The sequence below is a fragment of the Calonectris borealis genome, chromosome 6, assembly GCF_964195595.1.
Source record: "Calonectris borealis chromosome 6, bCalBor7.hap1.2, whole genome shotgun sequence".
In the NCBI taxonomy this organism is placed as follows: Eukaryota; Metazoa; Chordata; class Aves; order Procellariiformes; family Procellariidae; genus Calonectris; species Calonectris borealis.
Genome location: NC_134317.1, coordinates 12,444,481 through 12,459,102, shown reverse-complemented (window position 1 = coordinate 12,459,102; position 14,622 = coordinate 12,444,481). Strand labels below are relative to the sequence as shown.

General features: G+C 38.7%; 1 protein-coding gene across 4 annotated transcripts in view; it reads right to left on the bottom strand.

Annotated features, from left to right (window-relative positions):
- MYLK (myosin light chain kinase) overlaps window positions 1-14,622 on the bottom strand; it is a 221,525-nt gene that overhangs the window by 74,547 nt on the left and 132,356 nt on the right. For 3 of the 4 annotated variants that reach the window (XM_075152847.1, XM_075152849.1, XM_075152850.1), the window contains 5 exons: window positions 12,664-12,801; window positions 11,801-11,998; window positions 10,352-10,598; window positions 2,199-2,279; window positions 950-1,839 (listed from right to left, as the gene is read on the bottom strand). In XM_075152847.1, the coding sequence (XP_075008948.1) occupies window positions 950-1,839; window positions 2,199-2,279; window positions 10,352-10,598; window positions 11,801-11,998; window positions 12,664-12,801 (1,554 nt within the window). The remainder of the gene's footprint in view (window positions 1-949; window positions 1,840-2,198; window positions 2,280-10,351; window positions 10,599-11,800; window positions 11,999-12,663; window positions 12,802-14,622) is intronic. The other variant, XM_075152848.1, reaches the window with a different exon arrangement.

Sequence of the window (14,622 nt, the reverse complement as noted above, 5' to 3'; positions counted from 1 at the left end):
GAAGAAAGATTCACAGTTAAGAGTGCAGACTCCTGTGTCAAGCTGTAATTCTTACTGTGAACATGAACTTTTTTACTACAACATGCAGGACAGTGTCATTCTCCATATAATTCCCTCAGTGTTTTATGAAACAAATATGAAGTAAAGAAGTTTTTTTGTCTTATCGGTTATCCTCCTTATTTTTGTCCCAAGGAAAATATATTTTATCTAGATATAATATGAACTTTCATACAAAACCAGTCTAGTATGGTTTGATTATCCAGAATGTGGAATATAAAGAAATCATTCAATTTGACAACAGTAAGTGTTCTCTCTAAGGACTTTTACCAAACTCTGTACTGTTTTGAAATTAGTTAAAAGTGGTCAGGCCAGTGGGGTTCAAATATTTCAGTGTCTGTAAAGGCAACAGAAGCATCTGTGGTGGGGCATTAAATACACTGGAAATCAATTCTCAACTCTGATCTTCACTACGTAACTTGAAGTTGGTGTAATTTCTTTCTATAACACAACCCCTCTTTGCTTCTGTGTTTCTTATTGCAATAAAAAGCCTAAAATATTAAACATACAGAAGAATTAAATTAGAATTTGTAAACCAGCAGTAATATTATTCTGTTTTCAATGTTCTAAATCCTTAAAGTTCAGCTTAAATAAACGTCATGTACCAGCTCCTTAAACAGCGTTAGCAATGTAAACAGCATTTAAAAATGCAAGAAGTTCAACTTTATAAAAATTACATCTGCAGGCTGTTAAAGGAGAATCTGCAAGAAATGTCAAACAATACTATTCCTTGTGTACTCCACTGAAATAACAGGAAAGCTGCATCTGGAAACAGTTACTGGCACAGGACTTAAATAAAGTATTGCGTTACCTTTAATGAACTAAATATTATTAATCAAGAGCCGGATATAACAGTGTGCCATCCAGCTGGCTTGTAATTCAATTAATTTACCTTCTTGGGAGATGACAATGGACTTTGATGATTTGATGGTTTTGCTGTCTAGAGTCCAGGTGACAGCTGCAGGGGGATCAGAGGAAATCCGACACTGTAAGACCAATTTTTCACCATCTACTACTTGAGCATCCTGAAGCTTCTCTGTAAAGGAGGGTGCCGTTCCTTTGCTTGCTGGTGGTTTGCTTGCTGGTGCTTTGTTTTCAGCTTTTTTCCCAATTATTCCGCCATCCACTACTGCGCACCCATGTTCACAGTTTCTGTCGTTCTTCTCTTCTTTTTTCACTGCTGGTTTGGGAACAGGGGCTTGAGAATTGGGGGTTGCATTCTGGGCTTCAGAATTTGTGCGGGCATTTGGTGCTGGGGTGCTAGCGCTGCCATTCTCTGCAGGTGGCTTTTTCTTTGAGCCCAGCACAGATCTGAAATCTGTAATGGCTGGTTTAGGAGGTGGCACCTTCTCTGGCAATGGGGGTTTTGGGGTGCCTTTCTTGGCCAGCACAGAGCGAAAGTCCACCTGCTGAGGAGCATGAACTTTCCTTTCCTCCTCTGACAAGGCCTTGGGTTTGACCTGCCGCTGCAGGTTTGCTCGGAAGTCCATTTGCTCGGCTGGGATTTCTTTCAGTTCCTCCTCAGAAAAACTTTTGGTGCTGACTTTTTTGCCTAAAATGTCACGGAAATCAAGTTGCTCAGCTTCCTGCTGCCTCAGGCTCTCCTCTGTGTGTTCCCGAGTTTCTACTCTCCTCTTCAGCACGCCTCGGATGTCTTCCTGCTCTTCCTCAGCTGCTCTGGTATCACTGCTGTTCTTTTTGAAGCCACTTGTTCTACCAAATGTTAGTTTACCATGATCTCCATCATCTCTTTGCTCTCCAGAGCTGGCTGATTCCCTCCCACTATGATCCGAAAAAGAAAAGAAAGAGAGAGCCAGGAAAGGGGCTGGTTTAAAAATGTCAGGGAACAATCTCAGAGCAGGAACAAAATGTGTTTATAGAAGGGGAGGTTGATTAGAGGAGCACACTCCATTAGTTTATTGCATCAATGATGACTTCAGGAGCCATATAAGGGCACAAACAAAAAAGATCTTCTCTACTCTGGCTTGGTACAATGTGCTTAGCCTGTATGATGAAAACAATTTGTTGGGTCACATTTGGGGATTAGGTTGAACAGCAGCCAGCCTGGGTCTGTAAGGGCAGGGAATTAACGGAGCAAAAAATAGAACCCACCCATGCAAGTCCCTGGGAAAAATACTCACTCTCTGAGCATTTCTGCTCTGGAAGCTGAACTCTCCCGCAGCATCAGAGACACCTGGCAGCTGCATTCTCCAACTTGGTTCCTGAAATATTTAAGTGAAATCAGAAAAGCAGAGGTTTCTCCCTCCAAAGCTGTAACTTGCCTGAGCTAAGTGATTGTGTGTTGCAGTAAAGCAGCTCAAACCCAGTGTGGCATTCTCCTTTCCTATGCCCACCATTGTGGTGGCTGACTGGGTGGATTTGGTCCCCTTATATTTGGAGCCAAGCTATCTCAAATAGCTTTTACTGATCTGTTGATGTCTACACTGGAAACAACTCCCTGAACAAAAATCAAAGCAATTTACAGAATGAAACAGCTGCAAACAAACAAGCTAAAGGAAAACAAATACAAAAGCTGGAAAATCAAGGCAGAGGAAGGGGCTATTTTGCAAAGTTGAAAATCTTTCCAACTCTGCCTAATGTTTATTTATTCAAACCCAAGCTCTTAAGTTTTCTAATGTTAAGATATTAAAAGCAGGGTCTCATTTCCTTCCCTCCCTCCCGGCCCAACCAATCAGCAAAACCCACCTACATGGATTGCTCCAGCCTCTACATGTTTATATTAAAAAACATAAAAGTGTCACCATATATGGTGCTGAGTACTTATTCTTCCTTTTGCAGAGGAATACCATGGATGCCTTCTGGAAAGGGCTCCCATTAAAGAATTCATTTAAAGTGCTCCCCCCACCCCCACTGCTCCCTCCCTCCCGCAGATATATATCATTCTTCTAGCCCCAAACGGCTCTTCTCCACTTAACACAGGAGATGCCAAAAGCAAAATTTAACTCCCCCAGGGCAGCAGTTGTGTAACTGTTGCCACCAATCCCCTGAACTGCTATTAAAAAACCAGACTTGAATTGATTAAGGACTAGAGATATCTTTTATTAGTGAAAACACTTTTGTCCTTCCCAGTTTAAGTGTAAGCTTGTAAATGGACTACAAACTCCTGGATTTTTCTCTTTCAAACAAAAATAATTTTTGCTACTGAAAACATTTCCTGGACGTGAACAAAACACATGTGCGTTGGGGGGAGGAAGGAAAGAGATGTGGGTTTTCCTAGCTGTGTTCTCTTTTCAGAAGACTTGCTAGATAAGAGCACCTCCAAGTCCACGTTGCCCTGAAGTTTAAAACACAGACTCAGGAGTGCCTTTTCACTTTCAGGAGTGACAAACATATTGTCTGTCCTGTTTTTTAAATAGTGCATGGAAATACATTCCTAGATATGGTTCTGTTTGGGTGAATAAACTATAATTTCACACATTTGCAACTTGCAATGAAGTCACACAGTAGGCAAGATCATTAACACAGATGCAGCATTAAGTTATGTCTTTATAATAGCAATTGGTGCCATCACCTTTTCAGATGGATTTCCCTTGCTTTCTGTTGCCTTAGAAAATGAAACAGTGGATCAGCCTAATATGAAAATCAAACCTTTAACACCAAGAAGAAATTGGTGGGGTTGACCAAAATAATTGGACTGCAAAGTAAAGGCCCTGCTGCTAGGATCACATCTTATTTGACCTTAAGACCATTAACAACAGGAAGCCATAGAAACGTTTTCAACATTTTGTATCCAACAAGTCAGAATACGTACACTAGAAACTGTTATTGAAGGTGATCCGTAAGAACAGCACTGAAAGCCACAACCCTAATTTCCTTCAACACAAAAGACTAGAGAACATCTGAGCACCAAACAGAAACTGTCCAAATGGCAGGAGAGGATCCAAGTCAATGCAGAGAGTATTTAACTCAGTCCTGCCCTGGAGACCTGCCATTTTTACTTCCTCTTATGTGTGACCTCCATTTGGAAGCAAGAGAAATAGAAAGAAGGAAAGACAAATGGAAAGATAAATAGAAAGAATTGCACATCACCTCCTCCCAACATACTGATTGGCATCAAATGATAGCAGGGTACCAACATTGCTGAAAACCTGTTGTCTTCAAACAATACATTTCAAACTGGCCCCTTTTGCCACTGTTGAAACTCATTAATTTTTTTCCTGCTTCTCAGAAGCTTTTAAGAAAAGGAGACACACTCTGAAACTGCTCAAGTACCTTCTCGTTCACCAGTGCTACAGGGCTGTTAGCAGGCTGTTGATTTACCAGAAGATGCCTCCCATACTCTCCTAGAGCTCAATTACTCTTCCTTTAGGACATAAAACCGATCCAAAGCTGACAAAGTAGGAGAGGCCATGCAAGCTGAAGTATAGAGCATTTACAGCATACATCAAATAGGGAGGCACCACTGCTCAGCTTCTGTCATGACTGTATGGCAAAAATATTTGCCCACAAGAATTGTGTCACCAGTCGGGGAGGTTAAAGTAACAGAGACAGCACTCTCCCACGAGAGAGATCTAGGGATACTGAATGTGGTCCTGACCACTGTGAAGAATAACATTTCTGCAGGACTCATTTCTGCAACGCATCTTTCCCTCTGCAAATTCTTCACATATGCAAAGAAGCAAATAAGGAAGACAAAGTAAATCTCTCTAAACTAAGCTATTTTTCACAGGGTTTGGAAAATAAAGGAGGGGGTAAGAAAGCAGGAGTGCATTTTGTTCTTTCTATTTTTAAAACCTTGGGAAGCACTTACAAATTATGGCAACAGTGGGACATAGAAGTACCTAGATGGAAAAATGATTCACAAGGTAATTTTTTGATCTTAATTATGATTTCTGATTCAGAAAACTAGACCACTGGATACAAACCTCGAGTCTGTGTCTGATTCATCATAGCCCTGTTCAAAAGTGTAGCCTTCTCAGGGCAAGTCCTGCTCCCAATGGAATCAAAGTGAGTTTTGTTACTGATTTTAGGAGCAGGGAGAACATACATAATTTTGTCTTCTGAATTCAGTTGCAGAGTCTAAAAAGGTGAAGTTAGTAACACTGACCCACCTTGGAGATCACAAGATGGAAAAAGAGAAACAAGCCAAGAAAAATTAAGAAGGACTGGATGATTTAGATGCTAAATTCAATCAAGAATAATTCTGGAAACTTTGTAAATATTTTTACATTTACGCAATTTCAGAATCTAGGCAAGGCAAGATACATAGGGGCAGTTAGAAAAAATAGAGCTTTGCAGTACATAAGCACTACTTCAAGTCTTTCACGTCTCTGCTGTTTTGAATCTTGGCAATAACAATATTACTTCTGCAACTTGAGGTTCTCCGAGTTGGCATTTTATCATCAAAACCCTAGACAAAGACAGATCTTAGTGGCTCTGTTATTGTGGTATAATAGACATGGATAAAACCTATGCTTAGTAGCTATGCTGTAAAGAAGTGTCTGGAAGTGTTGACTTTTGCAGGATTGTTCTGTAGAATGCCCATGCACAGGACTTATCTTTAAAATGTCAAGGAATAATAATAAAAAACCCCCACCAAAACCAAATAAAACCCCAGCTGCAAAGCCTGAAGCAATTTTAAAAATAGCTCTCTGTCCTATTGTGGGATCAGTTTTCCCTGGAATGGCTTTTATGTTCAAAATATCTTGAAATACTAGTTTCTTGGCAGAATCTACTCAAATATTTTCACTGAACCTTAGATGAGACTTATTGTCTGCATGTCCCTAGGAAGCGCTCTCTGGAGGAAGAGGAAAATAAGCACTGTTAATTACAGTGTGGGGACACACCAAAAATTCCTACTGGCCTACCAAGTGTGAAACAAGTATTGCAGAGTAAATGACATTTTTTTAAGAATGAACTGAAAGGGACAAAGCTATAGCTGGTGCTTCAGTGCAGGTAACTGCAAAGCCTCAGAATGAGGTTTTGCAACTCTTTTGTGAGTTAGTTAAATGGAGAGAAAGTCCAGACTCCATGAAGCTTTAACCCCAAAGAAAGCAACTAATCTACTGGATCACAACTTCAGCTGACATAAAGCAGAGCAGCTCTACTGGCTTCAAAGAGGATGCACTGATTTACCTCGCTCGAGGGTTTGGCCAAAAGCTTTTTATACCTGAAAGACCAATCATTTTATTTGCATTTTACAGCATTGAGTGGGAGAATGGAATGGGAAGGGGTCATGGTTTTCTTTCCTAGAACTAGACAATGTGTTGATAGCAGAAAACAAGGTTTGCAAACTGTATTTTACAGAAAGACAGAACTATATTTACTCTTTGGTGTAATGGAATGTAATCTTACAATGGCTTTTTATATAACCTGAATTGCAGAGTATTCAAGGTACCACTGATTTATAAGATGAATGTTTACCTCTGATTTTAATCAGATTATCAGAATCTCTAAATCAGATTAACCAACACTAACCAAACTTTTATCGAAGATAGAGTGGGGGAGAAGAGAAATATTCAGCATCTGAGAAGACAAAGGTTAACAAAGCAGATGATTTGTTTAAGGAACTGCAGGAGTATTTCTGAGGTCTCTCATGTTTACTGTGCTGTTATAAAGATAAAGGCTTTGCTCAACAAACACAGTCTTTGCCCAGTACTCCCAATTTCCTTGCTTACCTCTTCATTTACGTTGTACACACTGACTGAAAAAACATGGGAAAGTCATACTGGGATAAAAGGATATCACTGCTTGCATCACTGGAAGGATGCAAAGGACAGGAGAAGAAAAAGATGTCTGGTTTTCTGAGTCAAAAAAGGATTGTTATTACCCATTTCAATCATGATGGTTTCACAGAGACTCTGACTGATTTCTTATCTCTCAACTACACAAGCCGGCATTTTGCAGGCTGTAAAACATTCAAATTTCAACAGATGAACCACAGTAATAGGTAAATCTGTCGGGTTTTTTATATTTATGCAACGCCATTCCTTGAGGCCTGAGCAATAACAGCTCAATGGAACATTATTAGGACAATTAAAATGAAGAATGCAAGTGTAGAGGAATCAGAGGTCTGTGTAGGTTTAAAACAAGGACCAGGAGAGGCTACAATGACTACCCTCTTAAAAGTCAGACTTAGTAGTCTGATATATAGTAAAAGGCAAAGCAAACACATATTCTAAATAATGCTGAGGGAGAGGGAAAGACAGAAAGCCAACCAGCAATCATTGATGGGTCACACTAGGATCACACTGGGCTATACACCCTTGTCAGCTTACTCTCATGAAAGGAGTAAGAACTAGGAAGAGAGAAATAGAGCTTTTGTTAAACCCAAATTTTTAAGACCAGAGTTTTAATTTGTGAGCAGCCAACACAAAAGAAGAACTGTGGAGGTATTAGGACAGAATTTAGAGCTTAAGAATAATGGAGAAGAAAATTGGAAAATAATTAACACTGGTAGGAAACCATGCCCAGACTAAATTAAGGGAGTTGGAGAAGGAATGACTCCCTAAAAGCAGCAATACAACATGTTTCTAAAATTAATACATGAAAAGGAGCTGCACATTTTATTTGAAAAGAAAATTATTATGTTTAAAAATAGCCCACTGTCAACTTCTCTATAAACTCTTCAGTGAATTGACTTGTGGTTTCTCAGTTATTCCATATTTTTAATGGACTTTGTAGGAGTTTTTGAGCGAAAGACACTAAACGTAGCTCTCCTCCTCTCAGGTACTGTTAAGACTGTTTCTGAATATATAAACAATTCTCAATCAAGTACTCAAGACAAATGCAGGCAGCTCAAAAGCTATTTAGACAAGACTATTTGCTGCTGAAAATTATTTTAACTCTATTGCAAACTTGAAGTTATACAGCTGACATTTGGCTCCTCGGATATTCCTGCAGCAGTTACTTCTCTGTTATTCATAGTATATAAGCAGTCGTCTAAAAGCATATGACTTTCTGTTCCCCAAACAGTAACTGAAATTTTACAAATGACAGCAGGGTGAAAGGAGGTATCAGCATTCCCCTTGCTCTAATTGCAGCATAGCTTTACTCATCATGGATCAGAAAATGCCAACATGAATGCACTGATCTTTTTGGGATCCTCAGCTATTCCTCCAGTAAAAGGACCAGGGAATAACTGAAACTAGCATTTAATCTGCTGTGTTGTTTTCTAGTTACAACTTTACTTCTTCTCACCCCCCAAAAAATTGTGATTCTCCGCTAATTTTCTGAAATTTATTTCCTAAGTGTACGTTCTGTTATGTTCTAGAGTCACGATATTGTAAGGTTTCCACTTTGACAAATGTCTTCAGTGGTGAATTTGGCCTGAGTCATCACCAACTACACCTGATCATTAAGGTTGACTTGCTCAAGTCAGCCACAATAAAGTCTTCCACAAAGCCCTCTTGGCTCTCCTTTGTTCTTCCTGTTCTCTTTTCTTCTTTCATCCCTGAAGTTTTGCTGAAATATCTCATTCTCTTTCAGTTCAAGTGTAACTACCAGCATATTATAAGAGGAGATGTCCATGTCCAGGGCACACACACCAAAGTGTGGAAATGTACCAGTAGAAGGTAGCAATTCTTGCAATTTGGCCTGCTCTTTCATGTAGAGGTTAGTGACCTTAATGAAATTGAACTGGCATTTCTAATTCCACCAGAGGTATTGTATGTTAGAAACGCCAAGAGACTTTTCTTCGATGCAAGGATGTATGTAGACATGACCTGCACAAATCAGCATTATGGATGCCATAGATGACCTGGGCTGAATGCAAACAAGCCAATTGTTCTGAAATGAGTCAGTTCACAATTTATTGTAGAATACAAAGGGTCTAAATCTACTGAAGAGCTTATTTGCAAAAAGGTCATGACACATATGGCCCTTCCTACATAAATGTTAGTAATAAGACTTGAAATTAAGAGTAGAAAAACTTCATTATAGGAAATCTTGATATACAACAGCTATAATTTTCTAAAGCACTCTTTCCTGGTGAAAAGTGAGTGCCTCATCTGATTTTAAATACTAAAATATACTGAGGCTAATTTGTGGCTGCCTGTGATAGTCTATGGAAACATACCTTAGAGCTAGGCACAGTGACATGTCCATCATTCGGGCAACACTGGTTGGAAAATAAACTGTAACTATAAAAAATTAAACTCACTGTTTAGAGGCTAAATGAGTTAAATTTATTAAGAAATGCCCTCCCTCCTTGGCTTAGGAAGGCATGAGTAATTTATTTACAAGCAGGCAAAGGACAATTCAGTTTTTAAATTTTGTACTAGACTGAAGTATATAAAAAAAAAAACTTGTTTATAGCATGAAAAAAGACAAACACCACCATAAACCAGGCAAGTGCAAGCATTGCAGAACTGCAATGATAATGCTTTGTGATACTGGGCAGTATCTGTCTAAACTGCCTACTGAACTAGTCTGTCTGGACTAAAAAGCTAGCATGAGGAGCAAAGCAGATAATTTTCTTCCAGTGTAATGGATTCAAATGTCCATGATGGTTAAATAAATTTTAATAAAGAAAGTCAGAATTATTAGCCAAGTAAGGCAATACATCTATGCACAATAAATAGCATAGAATGATAACATCAGTTTAAAGTTGTACACTAAGTTTTCTATAACCACATAGGGGATACGTAATTACACCCAATCTTCACCATTAGAGATGGAAAACGCTGTGGCACTTCCTACAAGGTTCTTCATTTAAAGCACAGTTATTTTACCAGAAAAAACAAAATTCAAAACAGCTCTTCCAAATTTTGCAGGAATGACAAGAAGTTCAAAGCATCAGGGTGCCTCATTTCAAAGATACATCAGAAAAAGGAGACTACAACTTCCATATAAAATTCAGACATTTCAAACATGGCCAGGAAACACTTTCTCCCCTTAAAGGTATGGATCATAATCTTGTGGAACGGCCCTTCCTGATCAGGTTGTTCCCATGGAAAGCAGGCATCCTTACAAATATCCAGAGAGATGCCAAACATGTTAAACAATAGCTCCAAATTCAAGACATTGATTGTGGTTTCCCTTGCTAGAAACCCAAATTGCTTCCCATACTGCTGCCACAAAGTTTTGTTTTTCAGGATCCCAAAATGAAACTCTATATTGCTTTGTCCTTCTTTCTGACTCTTCTTGTGTTTCCTCTTTCCTCTTTGAGTTTTATTAGTTCTTTTCATCCCTCAGAAATATTTTGTTCCTTTAGTACCCTACTGTTTTGTGCAAATAGGATGGAACTCTTGTCTTCTTCAGGTGGGAATTTCAACTTGAGTGTAAACATAATTAATTGTTCCAAGGGAACAAGCTCTTTTCATGGCAAACATACCTGAGCTGAATTTCGTATTGGCCTGCATGACGAGACTGCACATTCCTCAAGATCAGTGTGAAGATGTCTTCATTTTGCAAGATTTCACATGCTGTTCCCGGCATTATTTCTTGCCCATCTTTAAACCAGTGAACAGTAGGGAAAGGATCTCCAGCAATGGCACAGGATATAAGGACATTTTGCCCAGGAGCTGCTGTCACTGATCTTGGTTTGCTAATGAACCAGGGCTGAATACCATCCTGAGGTTCTGTAGTTTACAAACAGAGTTTACAAATCAGGAGAAAATGCCAAGCTTCAATGTAACTAATAAGCTAACTAATTTCAGGGAAAGCAATCACAGACAAGCAAATTTATTTTGAACATGCAGGGTATAAGTTTTTAATCTGAAAATAAGTCAGGCTTTAATTTTGGAAGTAACTTGTATTGGTACTAAAATTAATCATTTACTTGGCACTTTACTGGCTCGATCCAGGCTTATATTGAGAGGAAAACAAAGGGACTTTAAAGCTGCCCTAAAAGGAATCTTGAAGATTTGTCCTTAGAGAATATGGGTAGGAATAGCTTTAAGGGCAAGTGACAGTACTATGACTGCTGTGCAGTTGAGAGCTCATGTAATAAATCATCATTAACAATTGTATAAAATTGCATTTAATATAGAAGACTGACCCTGAGGCTAGATCTCAGGGGAGCTTAGAGACTAGAGGAGGGTCTGAATTCAGAGCAGACAGTGACAACAGACTACAGACCCACCCCTGGAGGCACAGCTCTCTGAAATCCTGGGGTTAAGATCCTTCACATTAAAAATAATAAAAGTCTCCCATTGATTTCCAATAATTCTCAGTAATGACTATGGGAAAATGTTGGCATACAGTAAGATTAAATTAAGTCCCCTGTCATGAAGGTAGTGAATGCCCAATCACAGGAAGTTTGTAGGCACTTCAGTGTTTACTGGGGGATTTACATCATATGTGGACATTCAAAGCCAAATTTTTGCAGCTAGTTCTCGAATTGCAGAAATCATGTGTTCCTCACCTGCTACCACTACAATGCTAATATTAAAGCCAGGATACCTGGCTCCTAGGCAGCTTTTCCAAATACTCAGGACTTTAATTAGAAAGAAAAACATCATTAAATGGTTTACATTAAGTCCATAGCTAAGTAAGCCTTATAGTTATAATCTGAAGCTGCATTTAGCAGAAGTTTTGCACTGTCCCTAGGAATAGGACTCAGGAATGTATTTTTGAAATAGTAACATAATGTTCCAGAGTGAAAAGATTTTTTTTAAGTTGCTTCTGCTCAATATCCTTTCTAATTCAGATGCAGAGACTGAGAACTCCTAGCATCCTTCACAACAGACTTTATAAACTCATGTACTTTAAATAGACACTCCTCCAGCACATTATAATTATTTTCTTCTAGCATTTCCTAAGGTAGAGAACAACTTTATACCTTGTACTGTCAATGTAGCCTGGGTTTGAGTTTCTCCTAATTCATTCCAGGCTTCACAGGTGTATTTGCCTGTGTCTTCAGGAAATACTTCCTGGATGTACAGACTGTACTCATTGCCTTTCTTCTCAAAGTGGAAATCTTCTGTCTCTTGGATTTCTTTCCCATTGTGCAGCCAGATAATTTCAGGAGGTGGGTTAGCTGAAAAATAGGAAACAACAAAAATCAGAGACACACACAAAAAATCACCAGATATTGATTAAGAAAATGAACAAGGTTGGTTGTTTTCTGCCACCTGATTCTGCAATTTCATCTTAAAAACATCCAGGAATTTCATTAACTCTGTCGATGCTGTTTAATGTGGAGTAGTTCTAAGTCTGTCTTATTACAGTTAAATTACAAATTAATAAGGGAAGTATGTATACAACAGAGAGGGAGAATGAGTTCTAGGTGGTTATCAAGGGTTTCTATTACCAAAGTTCATACCAGGACTGCTTTTTTCTGTAGCACTAATCTTACCCCAACTGACAGGAATTCAATCTTGTTTGGTTCACAACAAAAGCTATTACACATCCACTAAGACTTAATTTTAGTTCAACAGCAGGACCCAGTAATAACCTTACTATTATTATTCTTCCAATAAAGAAACACTTGTACAGGTCTGAACACATTAACACTGGACAATGTTCATCCACCCTGAAGATCAGATTAGACAAACCTAGCTTTTACTTTTAAAAAATTGGTTCCTTGAAATATTATTTCCAAATGCAAAGACACCTGCTAAAAGAAAAGGACAGTGGAAAAAAAGCACATACTTTGCAGCAGGACTTAAAATTTTAAAACAATACTGTTCTATAGCTACACACCTGATACCTCCACAGTCATTATCACTTGACTTCCATCCATTACTTTGAGGTCAGTCAGGCCTTTAAGGAAGATGGGTGCAAAAGTCTTGTTTAACTTGGCAGCCTGTGCACTTTCTGCCTTCTTGCTGCTCTTCTTTTCTATGAAGCCAAGAAGAGAACAAAAGGAGTCTCTTACTGGAATTTTCATGACAAATTTTAACTGACCTTAGGTTCAAACTGATTTTGAGTCAGTGGTCTTGTTTTAGCTCTCAGAAGGCAAAAATCACTGAAACCACCCAATATAGCTGTTTCACCTTGCCAGTAGTCCAGGCAGAAAGGCAAGAAATGGGAATGGAACCGTCTTTCCTCCAGGGATCCTCTTAAATCATTGTTAACAGATATCATAGAGTATCACACAGAAATTTACACTCATTTTCCCCAAGTACACATGCTCAGGTGCAAAAAAAAACCCCAACAACTTGTAACCAACAATTCAATGCCTTTAATCACTGCCAAATTCACATAAAAATCTTAAGATATGTTACAAATTGCTATTCTCATGATTGATGCGTTAAAAATGTAAACTTACAGGAATATAGGATTCGCCACCCTGTATGAAACTACAAACTATTTAGATTGTTAGACAGTCAATATCAAATGGGTTTGAGTTCACCATACTCTTCTCCTGTATTACACTTAGCCAACTGACTGATGATGGGAAAGATTGAAACCTGAGGTTATCAACATATATCACAAAACAAACTGTTGGATTAGGGCTTTTTTTTTTTTCTTTTTTTTTTTTTTTGAGGCTGTACAATCGAACAATGAGTGTTGGAGTTAAATTAATCACTCTTAAAAATAAAATCTATCTGTGATAGATATGTAATTTCCAGTATCCACAGTGGTCTCCTCTGTCTAGGATTCAGAGGCTATGAAGCAAGATCATTTAACTGTGACCTATGTGGTACACTAGACCAGGAAAGATACTTCTGCTCTAAAAACCTGAGCAAAGACACTTCTGAAGCCAAAGTAGTGATCATGACCAAATGTAAGAAGTCATAAATATTTATCGGTCACTTGGATACACTTTTTGTTTTGTTTAGCTTGAGTTCAGATCTCTTACGTCTTGCCTTTAAAATACCAACCCTACCTTCTGTCCACACATTAGCTTCATTTTGCCTATTTCTACCTTCAAGATTTTCAAAGGTGTATCAAGATCATCCAAAATAGTTTTACAGAAACACAAAGTGCCAGGCTGGAAAAAAAACACCATTCATAAAAGGATGGTAATTAGAAAAACTGAAAGCAACTCACTGAACTCAGTGAGTGGACTGAGCAAGTCCACTGAACCTCCTGGAAGCAACAAGTTAAGCTTGTCCCAGGGTTATTTGAGCTCAATGTAAATTTGGAAGCTGCCTGGAGAGGAAGTTTTTTCCTTTTCTCTAGCAAAGCTTTTTCTAGCCAAAATCTTGTCTCGTTGGCTTACGTTGTAGGTCTTTTCTTGGCATTGAGCAGTGAGACATTGATGCATGTGAGAATGGAAATATGGGACCTGATTGAGACCCACTCAGCTCGGTGTTATGGACTTACTACTCTGAAATGCCTGATACACCATCAGGCTACGTTGATCAGTCTTAGGGCTTCCTATAGCAACTGCTTCTAAGTGACTAATGCTGTACAGAAAATAGGCATGAAGTTGGGCCCAACCAATCTACAATAATAAACTGCTGTGGTTCACCATATTCCTCTTTTGTACTGTCTACTCAGGGAAACAGCTTCAAACAACTGCTGTACTAAGCAATATCAGCACATGCTCCTTCACTACTCTAATGCCTTGCAGAAAATCCCTTTGTCCCTCAAACTGAAATAGACCTGGGAGGGAAAGCAGAAATCCATATAATGGGAAAAAGGAGGAAAAGAAGAAAGGATGAAAAGGAAAAACAAGAAAGTAATAAAACAGGAGAGAGGCATAGAAAAAAA